General features: G+C 43.6%; 1 protein-coding gene across 9 annotated transcripts in view; it reads right to left on the reverse strand.

Annotated features, from left to right (window-relative positions):
• Positions 1-16,181, reverse strand: part of cdc42bpab (CDC42 binding protein kinase alpha (DMPK-like) b) — a 66,722-nt gene that overhangs the window by 3,995 nt on the left and 46,546 nt on the right. For 2 of the 9 annotated variants that reach the window (XM_047573720.1, XM_047573718.1), the window contains exons 18-43: positions 15,614-15,719; positions 13,329-13,453; positions 12,158-12,263; positions 11,769-11,917; positions 11,160-11,251; positions 10,703-10,779; positions 10,408-10,455; positions 9,202-9,240; positions 8,376-8,495; positions 7,528-7,611; positions 7,312-7,417; positions 7,012-7,148; positions 6,561-6,700; positions 5,657-5,738; positions 5,209-5,428; positions 4,780-4,842; positions 4,374-4,627; positions 4,064-4,188; positions 3,756-3,970; positions 3,501-3,598; positions 3,253-3,337; positions 2,622-2,745; positions 2,142-2,259; positions 1,531-1,648; positions 1,269-1,426; positions 344-418 (exon numbers count right to left, since the gene is read on the reverse strand). In XM_047573720.1, the coding sequence (XP_047429676.1) occupies positions 344-418; positions 1,269-1,426; positions 1,531-1,648; positions 2,142-2,259; positions 2,622-2,745; positions 3,253-3,337; positions 3,501-3,598; positions 3,756-3,970; positions 4,064-4,188; positions 4,374-4,627; positions 4,780-4,842; positions 5,209-5,428; positions 5,657-5,738; positions 6,561-6,700; positions 7,012-7,148; positions 7,312-7,417; positions 7,528-7,611; positions 8,376-8,495; positions 9,202-9,240; positions 10,408-10,455; positions 10,703-10,779; positions 11,160-11,251; positions 11,769-11,917; positions 12,158-12,263; positions 13,329-13,453; positions 15,614-15,719 (3,064 nt within the window). The remainder of the gene's footprint in view (positions 1-343; positions 419-1,268; positions 1,427-1,530; positions 1,649-2,141; positions 2,260-2,621; positions 2,746-3,252; positions 3,338-3,500; positions 3,599-3,755; positions 3,971-4,063; positions 4,189-4,373; positions 4,628-4,779; positions 4,843-5,208; positions 5,429-5,656; positions 5,739-6,560; positions 6,701-7,011; positions 7,149-7,311; positions 7,418-7,527; positions 7,612-8,375; positions 8,496-9,201; positions 9,241-10,407; positions 10,456-10,702; positions 10,780-11,159; positions 11,252-11,768; positions 11,918-12,157; positions 12,264-13,328; positions 13,454-15,613; positions 15,720-16,181) is intronic. The other 7 variants (XM_047573719.1, XM_047573722.1, XM_047573723.1 and 4 more) reach the window with 7 other exon arrangements.

Raw genomic sequence — 16,181 nt, forward strand, 5'->3', positions numbered from 1 at the left:
GACTGGGCAGCGATGGGAAGCAGCGCTGCACCTTTCCGTCAGCGTCCGAACCCGGCCGCGGAGGCCGGGTGACGCGGCGACGGTGCAGCTGATGCTTCGTGACGGATGCAACAAACCATCAGAATGCCGCTGATGTGACGGGGCTGAAATGGTGCAGCGGAGAGGAGGGGGGGGGGAGGAGGGTGGGGCCGGCGGATTCCCAGTGACGTGTTTTTTCAACGCACCTCATGCTACCGAAAGTGTCGGCCTGGAAGTAACGGATACACTGTGTTCTGCGTGTGGGTGCGTACTGAGTGACACGGTGCTCTCAGGTGTGTGGGGTCGTTGCAGCTGTACACATTACCTTCATCTTACTAAGCAGGGTCCTTAAAGCCCTTTTCAGATCAGGGGTCTTCTCCGACGGTGAGACTGCCTGCCACTGCAGAGGAGAGTTCAGACTCAGCGCCCAGCCCACAGACAACATGCTGGGGTGGGAGAGAGCAGGCGGGGAGCGCGGGGTACAGCTGGGTTAAGGGTGGAGGGAGGCGAGGGATGGGGCAGAAATGGAGTCGACAGTGTCCAGGTTTATGGGCCATGGGGATGGGGAGCCACACAGAGAATGGCAGGCGGTTTGAGGGTGGGGGGGGGGGTGGAAGTAAAAGCTACTGTAGATAGTATCTGACAGTTCTTATTCACATGATGCTGGTTTGTGATTAATGTGGCACAGATGCTAACTCCATGAACGACAGTAAGTCACCAGGGTCTGACTCTAGGTAGACGTTACTGTTAGAGGAGCACGACAAACACCGTGTCACTCTGAGGAGACAACCTGTCTGACGTAAACCTAAAGCAGGAATCAGTCTCTATAGTGGAGAAGGATGAGGCTGACTGACTGGACAGGGAGCTAACACGCTGGTTGGAGTGGTGGGATGAGGTGAGAGGTCTGCACAAAGATGTCGGGATGCTTGTGACTGATGGGAGGAGTTTATTCTTCTTTTTTTTTTTCCAGAGGGGAATATGGGATCTAGCGATAATTTCATGTCTAACTTCTATAGTCACAAGGAAACAATCGTGATCTCCATTTAGACTTGTTCATACGAGGCTGATGCCGGGTTGACATTAACTCTGTATTACAATCATGTGTCCTGATTAGCAAAAATTTAATTACGTCACTCAGACACAATTAGTTAGTTTTGGGCGACTGTTCCAAAACTCTGAAAGAGGCAGCACTTTAGCGTTTAGTCAACCGTACATGAAGCTGTATGCTCAGTTTCAATGAATTCACTGACCTCTCTGTCGAACTGCGAGAGCGGAGCGTCCCCGCAGTCCATCCCTCCCCCAGAGGACAGGGAGCTCTCAGAGGGGGAGGTCATGGTCTGGCGTTTGGAGCCATAGCTTCCGCCAGAGAGCTCCCTGCGCAGAGCGCTGCCGTTCTGAGAGGACGGGCCTGGATAGAGGGGGAAGGCACGAAACGCCAAGTTAACCGGTGCACTCCAGTGAGGCGGCCGAGCTTCTGAGAGGTTTTTTTTTTACGGGGCTGCTGTTACTCACGTATGCCCAGTCCGCTGCTGGCGCTCATGGAGCGGCCCGGCTCGGCCCGGTTCTTGGCGAGGGAGGGGATGCTGACTGAACCGCTGAATCCAGCACGGCTCTCCTGAACACGGACGTTCTGGTTTAAACACGCAGAGAGCAAACGCACACGCACACACGAGACAAAGTGCAGTGCAGGGAGAGGAGTGAGGAGGGCGCACAGCTATAAATACATGCTCATCATGTGTGTGGTTTCACTGCTGGGGTTTGGCCTAAACGACACACATGCAGGGACTCGTAAACGAAGGAGAGCTCAGGGGAAGCGGGACCATCACATTTCGGTGAATGGATCCACGTGAGGGCGGGAAGAGCTGTTACAGTTAGTTTACAGAGCAGGGAGTAAATGGAGTGTGGACGACTTTCTTTGCTCACGGTGCTGCCATGCTACACGTTTAAGGGTAAAGAAGGGGAGATGGTTCAGCAGAAGCAGGGGGCGTGTACAAACACACACATCTTCAACACGCTGTGGTTCTGTGTCTGGGTTTGTCTCGTGCCTGCTCCTTTGAGGACACTGTGTGTGTAATGTATTATTAACATGTAGTGTATGTGTGTGTGTGTGTAAGCGTGTGTACCATGGGCAGGTCTTTCAGGATCTGGATGCCGTCTCCCGGTCCCATGTGAGCCACGTGGTTGAAGTTGGTTGGGTTGGAGATCAGCTTGTTCCTCATCTCTGGATCTCGCAGCATCTCTCTGGAGTCAAAAAAAAAAAAAAGACGTTCAGAGTCACAATTGCACAAAGTGAGTGCAGGAGAGCAGATAAAGAGGAACTAAGCTGCTCTTCTTCTCTCATCTATTAAACATGAATTATATTTTGAGGACAAAGAGCACACAGGTGCTCCTTCAGCATTTGTGGTGATGCAGTGATGCAAACACTGGTGCAGGAGAACAAATGGTGTCTGGGACCTAACTTGATATCAGAAGATTTCAGGAAAAATCTGGTGAAGGCGGTGGTGAAGCAAACATTTTAAATATACTGGTCACATTAGAGGCTGTAAAAGAGGCAGCATTAAGCTGTATACGTGGTGGGATGTGCTGCTTTGTGTTGCAGGTACCTCCTCTGCTGAAGCCGCTCTTCCTCAGGCACCCTGAATGAGTAGCGTCTCTTGTTGTTCATGCTGCGCACCATCTGCTTCCTGCTGTTGTCTGACGTCTCTGGGACCACCAGCTCATCACCCTCTGAAAGATCACAACAAACCCACATGCGTGTTGACGTGGACGACTACAAAGCGCCACAGCTCCAGGGACGTGAAGTTTCACTTCAAACAACAAACTATAAGGAGCCTCAGCACGACAACAAAACTGTGCATTTGAGTTCAAGTGCTGCAGTGACAGCTGTGACTGTGAGCCGTCTTACTTTGACTGAGAAAATGGGACCATTAAATGAAAAGGCAACATTTGAAGTTGAAACTTAGACACTTCAATTTCCTTTTTCTCATAATATCAACTTATCAAGACTAAAATAAATAGCAACTACTACCTTCTACCATACTAACTGAACTATGAGTAGCAACTTAACAGAATTGGATATCAATATAACATGTCATGTTCCCATAGAGTAAAGAGAGACGAGTAAAAGAGGACTATTCACTGGCCACTGAATGAGCAGATCTAGAACACATTCACATTTAAAAATAATATTAAATCCTGTTTTAAATGTTTTTAGTGGAGTAGTTTTTCACTCACCAGCCATCTTGTTTCTGAAGTAGATAAGGCGTACTGTTTCCAGCCCCAGCAGGTTCAGGGAGCCTTCGATGTTCAGAGGTCGCACCTGAGGGAGAAGCAGAGAAATCCACCATCAGTCGTTCATTTCTTTTATTGAAGTGATTCATTCTGAGTTTACAAAGAAACCACTAGGTGGAGCCAGAGAAGCTTCCAGTTCTCTCTATTGCTTCTGAAACTTCAGTCACGTCACATTCAAAAGAGATGCTGACCTTCTTCAGGGGGATGGTCTGGATCCACTCCATAGTGTTGACATCAAACACGTCCACAGCGTTCTCGCTGTACACTGACAGGTAGGGGGCGTTGTAGCCTGAACAAAAGGAAAAATAACAGTTAACACAACACTTCACACCTCAACCTAAATCTCCATTGCTTTCCACTCCATTACTAGCATCAAGACTTAGTACACAGATCTCGCATCTGTATAAATAAAAACAGTTGCATTAAACCAGCACTTGTACACTCACAGGCAGCATTGGGCACAGCTGGCCACATCAGCTCCTGCTGACGCGACCTGCGGCCCTGAGAGTCCACGTAAACTCCGATGGCGCTGAAGCACAGCAGCAGCTCTTTGCTAGAAATCTCCACGGCGCAGAGTGCATCCAGGCCCTGCTGAGGGATGAAGGCCAGGGTGTGGTCCTCTGAGTGGAGCAGACTGACCGGGGACATGTCACCATGGACACTGTGGGGGTTTTCACAGACATCAAGTCAGGATGATCCAATTTGACTAAACATTTCTACTGTATTTAGATTCAGCAGTAAACTAATGGAGTACCTGTAGCGCATGAAGCCGGACTGGTAGCCCACATAAAGACGCTCACTGAGCAGACCCATCCACTGAACTGCCCCCGGAGCCTGCAGCTCCCTCAGTCGACGGTGACGCTGTTTACTCTTGTTCACCTGCAAAATTGGAATTTCAAAAAACATAAAAACTGGTTAAAACATGTAATGAGCTATTAGGAGGATGCATCAACTAAACAAGCCAGAGATAATTTGATTTCTAGCTTAAATCCCTTACATTAAACATTTCAAATGATAAAAAATGTGTTCAACACATTCTGTATAAGACAGGCAACGTTTCTGACCTCATAACATATGATTTGTCTCTTCATGGCCACACAGAGGCAGGTGAGAGAGCCACTACGGACTGGGCCGGAGACGATAGTCTGGCAGCCTTTTGTCTCAGCCAGCTTGTAGGACTCGGTCTCGCGGCCGTCCAGGGCCTGCGTGGGGAAGAGGCGCACATGGCGGTTCCTGCCAGAAATGACCGCCAGCAGCTGCTCCTGGAGAATAAGGTCTATGTGGTGGACCTTTTTGTTGTCCCCCACTCTGATTATTTCTGAGGACAGAGGAAGAGCGTAGGGCAGAGCACGGGAAAAACAGGAAAGGAGAGGTGACAAGTGAGAAGACGAGAATAGAAAGTTCTTCCAAAAGTCAGGCAGAAGGAGTTAATCTTCTGTTTGAATCTGTCTGCTCTGAAGTGGATCTTACCATCTTTGGTGACATGGATGACAAAAAGTCCTTCCTCATTGCCCAGGGCGACACGCTCGTGATCTGAGGGCAAAGCAAATGAAGCCAGACGGTCATTTCAGAGCCAGTAAGAGACAGAGGGGGCATTGTGAGCAGGAAATATTCCACTCTGCTTGCTAGCTTCTATTTTCAAAACGTGGCAATAATCAAACATCTGGGCCCAGAGGCTCCCTCTCATTTAATTGGTTACAAATAGAAAAAGATGGCTGTTTCTAGGTCAACTACATTCACATGAACAAGGAACTTTCTATCTTCGAGACAATGACTCTAAATAGATTGGATGAAGAGACAAGGAAGGAGGAAAGTACATTTAATTGCAGTGACATATTTCAACTGCTTCTTGTAGTCCCAGTGGTTTCTGTGAATTTCTAATTTTCTAATATACTCCACCTATGATAGCAGCAGACTGTGTTGTCTTGATGAGCGGCAGGGTGCTGTCGTAAGCCTCCTTGGGGACGTAGACGAAGCGCTCCTTGAGCTTGTTCTTCTTGAGGATGCGGTGCAGCTCGTTGAGGAGACCCACCCACTTGTTCCTCTCCTGGTCGCTGTCTGCCAGGATCAAGATGGAGGGCTTGTGGCTACTGGAGGGGGAGAGCTGGGACGCCGTCACCTGAGGAGAGATGAGGAAAGAGGGAAAGGTCACATTGCGTCCTTTTCCTGAATAAATGTCATGCACATCACATACGCCACTTTGGTACTTTGATAAATAATCAAACAAACCAGGAATTAAATCAGAAAGACATCACAAATTGTGATATAGAACTTTGACCACATCTTACAGGGAGATACGCTTACTGCAGAGAAGAGCATGTCAACAGAAGATGTGAAGTGCACTCACTCTGAATATACAAGGAATATCTTTGCGGCTGGCATGGATGACATCAGAGGCCAGGACAGAACTGACTGAAAACTCTTCATCCCTTAATGAGAGAATATGGTCACAGGTTAGATACACAAAACAATGCCACTTCTAACAGTATTCACTAATTAAAATATTCTGCTCCTTGTACTTGAATGGTCAGCTGTACATCTGTACACATTTGAGGGAATGTTAATAATACTAGAGTACTACAGTTTTAAATTTGGCGTGAGGTAGCAATGACTGTTTGTCAGAGTTAGCGATAGAGGAGATAGAGGAGCAACTGTCGCGACACAGACGGGTTAGCCTACAGGAATACAGCGGAGACTACAGAAGAAACAGGGAATATGAATGTAACTTGGGTTCTATAATTTTTTGAAAGACCATCTCTGGTGGTCTCCAGGACTGAAACAAACTAGGAAATGATCTAAAAAATAAATTCAGATGTTCCAGATAAAAAAAGAACCTGAATAGAAAGGAAAGACACAGATAGCAACTGATGTGCCTTTGACAGGACAAGGCCACCGTAGAACGCAGGCATGTGTCACACGTGCACATCTGCAGTACAGTGTTTGGTAATTACTTTCACTGCCAAAAGGCAAAAGTTATGTAATATACATTACAAAAAAAACTTCAATGGTTAATTAACTGCTTAACACGTTTAACACATCATTTAGCGCCTATTTCTAATAATTATGAAGAGCTGGTAATTGTTCTGTACAGCACATTTTTGCCTATTCGTACACAAAACTCTTTACAGAGACAATGACACATCTATTTATTCTCACAGACACACACACATTCACATGCCAGTGCCTGTCTGGGAGCAACAAGGGTGCAATGTCTTTCTCAAGGATACTTTAGCAGAGAGTATTTCTCCTACCTCATATCTATGACTTGGCTGACTACTACACTCGGCTGCGTGGCTTTTCCTTCTCCCAGATCATAGAGGAACAGTTTGAAGTCACAGACCACAGCCATTGCCCTCTGCCAGCCCTTCTTCACCCCCGTTGGTTTGGGTATCTACAACAGACACATGGTTACACATGGTTAGCATCAGAAAACTTGGACCAGCGCGAGCCTTTCTATTACTGTACACAGCCTCCAACAAGTGGCCGACATAAACAGTGCTTCATGTTTACCTCTGTGAGAGTGGAGGAAGACAGCACAGAGAGTGGAAGTCAAGTCTATTTGGTTTCAGACTCATATAAACAACTCAAACCAGTGGGTCTCTTGAGGTCTGCATGCTGCATTCTTTTATTCTGAGTGTTCACTTCACTGTGTCAATATTTGTGGTCAATAACAACCCAAAAACCAAAGTCATGGTCACTCACCCTGACGTGCCCTTCATGCGCGGTGCCAATACCCCTCTGGGGGTCGATGCCCAGGGGGCCCTTGGTCTGATCTTGGGGCACAGGACACACAGCTGGAGCCTTGTCCGCACAGGTTACATGGCAGGAGAAATTACACACTAGACAAACAAGGACAGGTGGAGACAGATGAAGACAGGTGAGACATTGAAAACAGGTATTGCAGTTCACGGAATGTTTTGCGTGAGTTTAAGAGATCCAACATCGTCTACAAGGTTGAGCAGTTCACAAGCTTTATTCCCTTCCCTGTTGTTCTTCTCTTACCTTCACACATACAACCTTGACGAATGAGTCCCACCATGAGGGAGGTGCACTGGTTACACTTGGTGGGTGTGTTGAATGACTTCACCACAAACTGATGTGCTTTGGGCTGTGTAGTTTCAGTGAGCAAGAGGGACATAGTTGTGGTTATTTTAACAGAAAAACATGAGGCACAGCTTTCTATCAGTAAAGAATGACTGTACAGTAAAACTGTTTAACCTTAGGGGAGGAGCGTCCGATGCTGCCGTATCCTCCAGAGCGCATGGTGGGGGTCTGGACTGTGCGAGGCGGATGGTCTATCAACTGCACAGTAGAAGAAACAAAAACAGAAACAAATAGCAGTGAGACACATCATCGTGGCTGTGGTCTGTTTATTAAATTAGCACCAAAGTGTAGGTTAAACAGGCTATAGCTCCCAAAGAAAAGGCTCAGTCAAGAAAATCTAAGTTAAGGTGACACAGTATTTCATATTGATCGCCGAAGCACGGATTGTTGCATTGACAAACTGTCTGCAATTTCCCACAAGCTCCTTTATAGAAAAACAATGCTGTTTAATATTTAATCCTTAAAAATGCAAACCACAGGTCCCAGACAGGACGCTGATATTTAGTTGCCGCACCACATTTAACAACAGTCTGAGAACACGTCTACATTCAATTTAGATTGGAGTCTGCTGGCCTCACTGTTCTCCTTCTTATCACTGCTGCTTCCTCGAATTTCTGCCTAACTGAATTACTTCCAATCCTCATGGGACAACCTAGCTGACAGTCTCAGCTTTGTGAGTAGCAGAGGCTCAGCTAAACATGTAATGATAAAATTGTCCATTTAAATATTTGGAAGTATTATGTTGCCGTTCCTCGACATGCCAAGCGTATGTGCTTTAAGGGAGGGTTACAATGCTAAGCTAGCCAACTAATCTTTTTGTGGATGCAGCGGTAACAAGGTTAAGAAATAGTCAACCGGCAGTCATTCAAAAGTCTCCTTATCCTAAGAAAAGCACGGCTGGAGGAACAGGGACTAGTGGGTGAATACTTCAGTGTCTCGCACAGACTCAAAGATCCTCTGACCTCTATGGGCTCCATATCACTAGCCATGGAAGGTGAACGTGATCGGGACTTGAGGTGGGACTTGGGGTCATCTTCTCGAGATGGAGTGTTGGATGGGGTGAAGTTATCCATAGAGTCCACCTGAGGGGGCAGAGGCAGGAAGGAGGGGAGGGAGGGGAGGGAGGGGGGGGCGGGGAAAAGTAAGAACAGGAAAAAAGAATTGCAAAGAGGAAGTTGAGAGCATAAGAGAAGAGGATGAGGAAGAGAGAAAGGAAGGATGATGAGATATGGACAAGTTGAGGAAAGTAAGGCAAAAATAGAGTGGATGATTAGAGGGGGAAGGGATGGAGAAAGAGAAAAAGTGTTAGTTAAACAGGATAAACTAGACAATAATATGCAGCATCCATGCTTTCAGAGAAGACCAAGCATCATACTGTAATACACTAAGAAAAATCTAAAAATAACCAGATACTGTGGTCGTCCACTGAACCTCCAAATAAGCTAGCCACACCTTTGCTGCACCCCCTGCTATTATAACATACTGCAGCCCAATGACCATGCTATTTTTAAACACCACAAGCACCACAAACCATGCATGGCCATTCACAAAGTTGCACCAACAGAAAAAAAAAAACAAAACACAGTCACCACAGAACACAGGCAGCACACACAGAAATACAGCGACATATAAACAGAAAAAATACAAATCCCTTCCACAGCACATAAAATCAACAAGCTTTCCAGGATCCCCGCCATGCAATCAGACAGCCACAATAAACACATAGGAAATCACAAACAAATTAAACGCGGGCTTGACAGGACCGCAGAGTGCAGTGATGGTGCTTACACGTCTGCCTTTGCTAGCCGGGCCAACGGATGGCGAGCGCTTCAGTGGCAGGAGGAGAGGCAGAGAGTGGCAGAGACACAGAGATGAATGAATATCAGAAAGACTGTCTAACAGATCTGAAAACACATATTTAAAACGGACTGAGGGACAGACACGAAGGCTGGATTATAACAGGCCAGTGGTTCCCAACCAAGAGTTCTAAGTCTGCATACACATCAGGCAAATGACAAGTTTTTCCCAATGCCTAACACTTAATCTTGGTCAGTTAGGACCAATACTTTAAGAATGTGAAATGTCACATTAATACTAGAAGTTTCCGGTAACTTTCTACAAGTTTCTTACAATAAGCTGCAGAAACTTAAGCCATTTCATCTTGACAGAACTGTCTTAACCAACTTCTTTTAAAATACTTTTAGTGATTTCCCCTTAATTCTATTTAAAATTCTGACTTTATCTGTATAAATGTACAAAATGATTGTTTATTTTCTCTTGAACACATGTATGAGAATACTTCTTTGATTAAATAAAGTTGTTTATTTGCTCTGGGCTCAGGAAGTTGGTGGTTGGGAAGCACTGTATTAAACTAGTGTGTGTCCACAAGGATTGAGATGAGTACTGAAAAGAGACGGATGAGTGCTAATGGAAGGAGTACACATGGTAATGGAGAGGGAGCAGCTTGGGTAAATCAGTACAGAGAACGGTGAAATGTCAGGGTCTGCCGGAAAAGGGTTACGGAGACAAATGATGTTACTTTAATTCCATTCATACCAATCCTAAGACAAGTAAGCCAAAGTACAGCCATTCAAACAGTCCACTAACCTATGACCTAGCAAACACCTACTTACATGGGCAGCTCACTGTAAGAATGTCCACCTTCACAAGTGTTTCTATTAAGTGTCACATCAGATTATTAAAGTATTTTATTAAATACTTTAAGATTTTAGTGCAATGACATAATGGCAGAAACCATGATGAGCACTGGAAACAAATTCTGACTTGTTTTTAAGAAAAATAAGATTGATTCCTTGTTGGAAGGAGGTGGAAGGACTGACATTTTTTCAGTGGATCTGCTCCTCCTCATAGTAACACTGAAACACACCGATATCCAGACTGTCTTTCACATCTAGGACATATTCTAACAGCCCTGTAGCTACTGTCACATGTACACAGGCACACAAGTCCTTGGCCTAACCATGACAAACTTACATCTTCCCAAAACTCAATTAAAGAAGATGAGGATGAGGAATAAGAGTCCTGATGTACCACAGAGTGATGCCAGGAAAACAACCAAAGAGATAAAACAAATATAAAGACAGAAGAATGCATGTGAACAAAAGAACAAAATAATAAAAGCAGAAATGTAACACAATGAGTAGAATAGTGAGATTTATGATTTCAAAGCTAATCATTGTTTTTTTTTATCATCAGTTCTAAGCTGCATCAGTTTTTTTCTCTTTAAATAAACTGGTTCCTTTGAGAAGTTCCGTTCTTGAATACTTACATCAAACTGGTCCAGGGCAGAGGTGGGGGCATTGAGAAAAGCCAAGAAGGAATTCTGGGAATCCTGGTGCTTGACTCCTATAGACACAGAACAAATAACACAACAGCGGTTGAGTCTGTGATATTAGAACATCAAAGGCCGACTTAAACAAATGAGTCACATGTCCTGTGTCTAAGAACTGAGGGAAGTTTCATATGACCTACGTAACAATACGTTTTCATGTACATAGCACATGATTTCATTTGTCAGATGTGGGAGGTGACGCAAAAGCCTCTAATTTGGGCATAACCCTCTTTTACTGTGGTAATCCCCTAAGAAACATTTCAGAGTGTCCATTCATCCAAAGCACACAATGGAGAAAAGGGAAAAGCGCGCACATAAATCATTGCATCATAACATGTAAGGCCACTGAGTTTGTGGAAATAACTAAAGATGTATTTTTTATTGTCATATTTACCCCTTCGTAGCCGCAGCTCCTCCGTCTCTTTTTTCAGCCGTTCGATCTCAGAAAGGAGCTCCTGGTTTTTAATCTCCACCTCCTGCAGTTTACTGGTGGATCAGAGTCAATCATGCATCAGAAATGTTTCAGTTGTGGTTCATAGAGGAATTTCAGCCTAGCGGTTACATGCCTCCACCAGCCAGTCAAGCAACAGTTTACGTCCATGTCTGTTCAGACTCAAGAATTTAATAAAACTCTTTGAATGGCACAGCAAAGCTGACCGTTTATGTAGAAAATGTCATCACTTCATCACTACATTCTTTCAGACGTTTGCTATAACATGGTGAGTTAAAGCCAAAAACATGTGGTGGGATTGATCTTGAACTCAACTGTGACCACTAAATTTTAATTAAATCATTCTTGAGTCTAAGCGAACCAAATTTGAGGAAATTGGTTCAAGTTGTTTCTGTACTGGATATGCATACAATATATAAAGTACATCCACAGAAACAGTCGTCCTGAGAAACAATGTGTCCAACCACATTATGCAGCTCACTGGCATGAAGGCATACAAAAACTTTCAAAAGTGGGAGTTTAATATATTGGGGTATTATGAAGTGTCCGTACCATTCTGTGGAAATGCTGTTGGCCTTGACCTTGTTCAGTTCGTCCTGGATGCCCTGCTTGGCCCTGATCTCAGCGTCCAGGGCCGACTGAAGCTCCAGACGTGCCGACATGTCCAGCTTTGCGAAACGTCGCATCTTCCACGGCATGTCCTAAAACAGTGAAGAAGAAAAAAGAGTTAGTAAATGACTAAGTAAACAGCCAAGTCGGCTTAAAAGTTATAAGCAGAACAGAAAACATGTCAATTAAGGCGCACTAGTTTTCATTTAAATATCTTGGAGAGATTAAGGACCTGCTGCAGTTTTATTCATTTAACATTTCATTAATTTTAACGTGTATAACGAGAGAATGCTACATCTACGATCTATTACTTATCCGTGAGTATGTTTTACCGTGGCTCTCGCTCCCAGGCTGGTGTTTCTTAGTCCCTCCAGCTCCTCTGTCATCTTGGTGGCCAGAGCCTGCAAGTAGCCGCGAGCATCCTTCTCATCACTCACCCTGCAGCAAACACACACAAACGCACATATTTGCAATCACTATATATGCATACACACGCCAAACCCTTATCCATCAATGGTTAAAAATCTAAATTTGTACTTAATAACCTAAAGTTATGTTAACCTCTTTACAAACATCCTTCACAAGGAGGAATTAAAACACATTGTGTAAACTCTGCCTTTAAGACAAAGTGACATCACTGTATGCTCTTTAGGTGCTGTCACTACAAAAGATATGCATCAGAACTTACACATCATTAACTACACACACATATGTGCAGTTAAGGACACAAATTTAGTGTATAGGTGGCTTTGGGTATATTATTAATCCCCAACACCGAGGGCAGAATAAACAGTATTAAAAGCATGAACTTAAGCTGCCACCCAAAAAAACTATGACTTTTCCCTGCAAGAACACTGTGCAGTTTAGGACACAATGTTCCATTTCAAACTTAAGCGTGAATAAAAAGGCACGATAAGTAGATTACATATAATATTTGTCCAACTAAGTGATCCTGCGGCCTAATCTCTCCCCTGCAGTAGGGCACCACTGCCACCAGGGGGCCACGGTGATCTCCACATTTTCCTAAACGTACATTCCAGACTCAGTGTTTGTACATGCATGTTTGGAATGTGTTTGTGCCTGCACTGGTGTGTGTTTCTGTGTCTGGATGGACGAACTCTGTGTGTGTATGTGTGTGTGTGTGCGTGCGTGCGTGCGTGCGTGGTATGTGTGCTATGTAAAGACTCTAGGCTTGTCCAACAGAGGGAGGCTAAGCAGCTGGCGAGGTGTCAGCTGCAGTGGGAAATGATCTGAGAGGAAGGGAGGGTCAAGTAGCTCTACGATCATGAGAAGTATGTGAGAAACGTTGCAGTTATACTGTAAGGAACCCAATACACTACTAGACATAGAGTACGTGTGTCTGTTCACACTTTGCGAGAATGGATACAGTCGTCTTTCACTTTGCGTTGTAGCATGAGTGGGCAAGTACTGTATATGCCTCAGGAAGAATTTGGGACATTTGAAACAGTCGCCGTGTGTTTGCGTTCAGTTTTGTGTGCGTACCACTGGATGATTTCTGTGATCTGGGCCTCCCAGTGAGCCACGCTTTCCTTTTTATCAGCCAGCTCCCTCATCTCATCCTCCAGCTGCCTGTTGGAGCTGCTCAGCTTCTCAAACATGCTGGTCAGCTAGGGGAGAAAGCACACATGGGAAACATTATTATATTAAACATAACACTAAAAGTGTGGAATCATAAAGCTGTCATTATACGTCTGGCACCTAGTAAAAAGATTGACATATATCCCTCAACAGCATTATACTGCATTAAAAAAAAATAAAAAAAATACTGCCTAATGAGTCCAACAGATTAGTTTAGATTAGATTTTTTTGCTGTGTGACTGTGAAGGTGATCAGCCTTGAAAATGATGACTGGGTCAATATATACACACATGTAAAATGAATCAGTGTCTTAATGAGGACACATTTAATGATCCAGATTATGCATCACACAAGACAAACACTTTCTACTAAACATTTAATGATGTAACCATGGATTCAGGAAAACAGAATGCACACGCAGGTCTAAAAGCCCATTGTTTGCTTGAATACCTTTCTTTGTGGGCACATTTTTGGTGCCTTGCATCTCGTCAGTACTGTGATGTAATGAGAGAGTTATTTGAATACCGTCTTGCAACTGCGGTCCAATCCCAAAGCTGGTTTCTAAAAACTGTTTACAGTATCTGTGAGCTGAAGGTCGTAGAACATTGTCAGTGTTATGGAAAAGGCTGGAAGCCACTGAGATATATTCAAACACAGTAGATGAAGTGCCCACTTTCCTGACTTTTACTTTTTGGAGAGGAGTACACCAAATCGAGTGCTATATTCAATAAAGTTTAGCCCAACTTAAATCACAATATGAGACAAGATTCTCCATGGATGTGGTTCAGAGTCTTGCCCAGGTGTAATTATGCTGATGATGAAATGATTGCTCACACTTAGAACCACACAAACATGTACCAAAGAAATCTTTGTATCTATTCTTCAACAGTGTATCACACCCAAACAGTGAACTCTGTTATGGAACACACTATCTAATTTATCTCGACTGTCGGGCTGGCCTGACCGCTTCAGATTTTGTATTGATGTCAAATCATTACCTCTGTATGTATCTGATTAAATGCCATGACTGAAATGCCTGTTATATTTTTATCTTCTCTTTCATTCTTGATGCTCTTGAGTCTGACATTCTGAAGTAAAAATGTAATCGGACGTACTACGTAACTTTAAATGCAACCTTGGGACCTTCGTTTTGCTAATAATGAATATAAAGCAATGTAAGTTGCCAAAAGGGGGAAAAGGGTCTGATGAATCGTACGAGCAGCAACGAGGAAGGAGGTCAAAGAACAATTAGAGAATATTAAATAGTTTGTGTTCAATCTTAACGTTGTCTTGATCTCTATATCTTTCTCTTCACATTCATTACCAATTCAAACCAGCCAACTATGAAAATTAAACTTGAGCGGTATCCCCTCATTCTCCCACAGTAAAAACTAAAAAAACAAAACAAAAACAAACGCGTCAGAACTGAAGATAGAGTGGTTTGCGTTTGCTTCTAGGCTAACAGTATCGTAATGTGTTGGCTCCCATGACAGATAACACTAGTCAAACAATAATATTTTCCCTCTCCAAAACGTATTGAAGAACTAAGACTAGCTTACAGACAGATCTAATCTGTCCTCGAGCTTTTTAAAAATAGAATTGCTAAAGACGTATCATTTATCAGTGTGTAAAACAACAGAACAACACATTAAATAACTGCAGTGATACAACTGAAATACATTCTATCTCTTTCACGGAGACATTATCTTTTGCAGACTTTAAAAACAACACTCTCCCATTTTATTCCATATGTCAAAATGTCTCAGCTTATTAGACACTGTTTAAATTGGGGGCCTTTTTAAACTTCCAAGAGCCATTTCCAAAGTCAACAGAGCACAATCCAGAGAGTCATTCCATCTGACTGTGTAGGAGGCTACACAGTGTTTTTACGGGGGATATTGAACAGTGATTTCTTTGGCATTAGCCGGGAGAGAGGGGGTGGAAGGAGGAATGTGATGAAAGAGTTTGAGCTTTCTGAGAGGGGTTACCTGGGGTTAAAGTATTGTGTTTTTCCTCTGTGTGTGTGTGATGTGAGTTTTAGACATATAAACAGATCACTACAAAGCTGAGAAAACAAAAGGGAAAATGTACAAAAAGAAGGTGAGAAAGACGACTTGTTTATAAAATGTGTGTGTTCGCACTGATTTTTGTTTTATTGAGTACATATGCAGTATGAACGGGTACTGTACCTTATCTAGTTCACTGGACAGCTTCTTGTTTTCTTCTGTGAGCAGGACTCTTTCCCTCTCATATTTCTGCTTGTACTCCGTCTCAAACTCTTCCCGCTCGCTTTGGCTGGATGAAAAACACACATATGGATTGTTAAACTTGTGACATCGTACAAATCTACATTTATTCACTAACCACAGTTTACAAATGCTTAACTAATTTTGACTTGAGGCTTGGTCATTTAATCAGAAACACCATGTCAGAACTTTAATATGTGTACAATCCATCACTTTTGGTATCAACTAAAACACTAAGTTCTACGTGACCTGCTGACATAACATAAACGTATCAAAAATGCAATCAAACGTTCACCAGTTCCACTGTTAACTTCAGAAATGCTTGTCTGTCCTCCTACATTTGTTTTTACGTGGGCCTTAGGCTTCACACACTTCTCCAAAAGCTAAATCAAAGACTTGATGCTAAGATCAGGTACATATTATTCGGTTAGAATATTATACAATGGTGAGTTGAAAAATGCCATACGAATGATATGACAGTAACACCAGACAGGAAGGTTAGGCTACAGGG

This window comes from Mugil cephalus, chromosome 21 (assembly GCF_022458985.1).
Source record: "Mugil cephalus isolate CIBA_MC_2020 chromosome 21, CIBA_Mcephalus_1.1, whole genome shotgun sequence".
Classification (NCBI taxonomy): domain Eukaryota; kingdom Metazoa; phylum Chordata; class Actinopteri; order Mugiliformes; family Mugilidae; genus Mugil; species Mugil cephalus.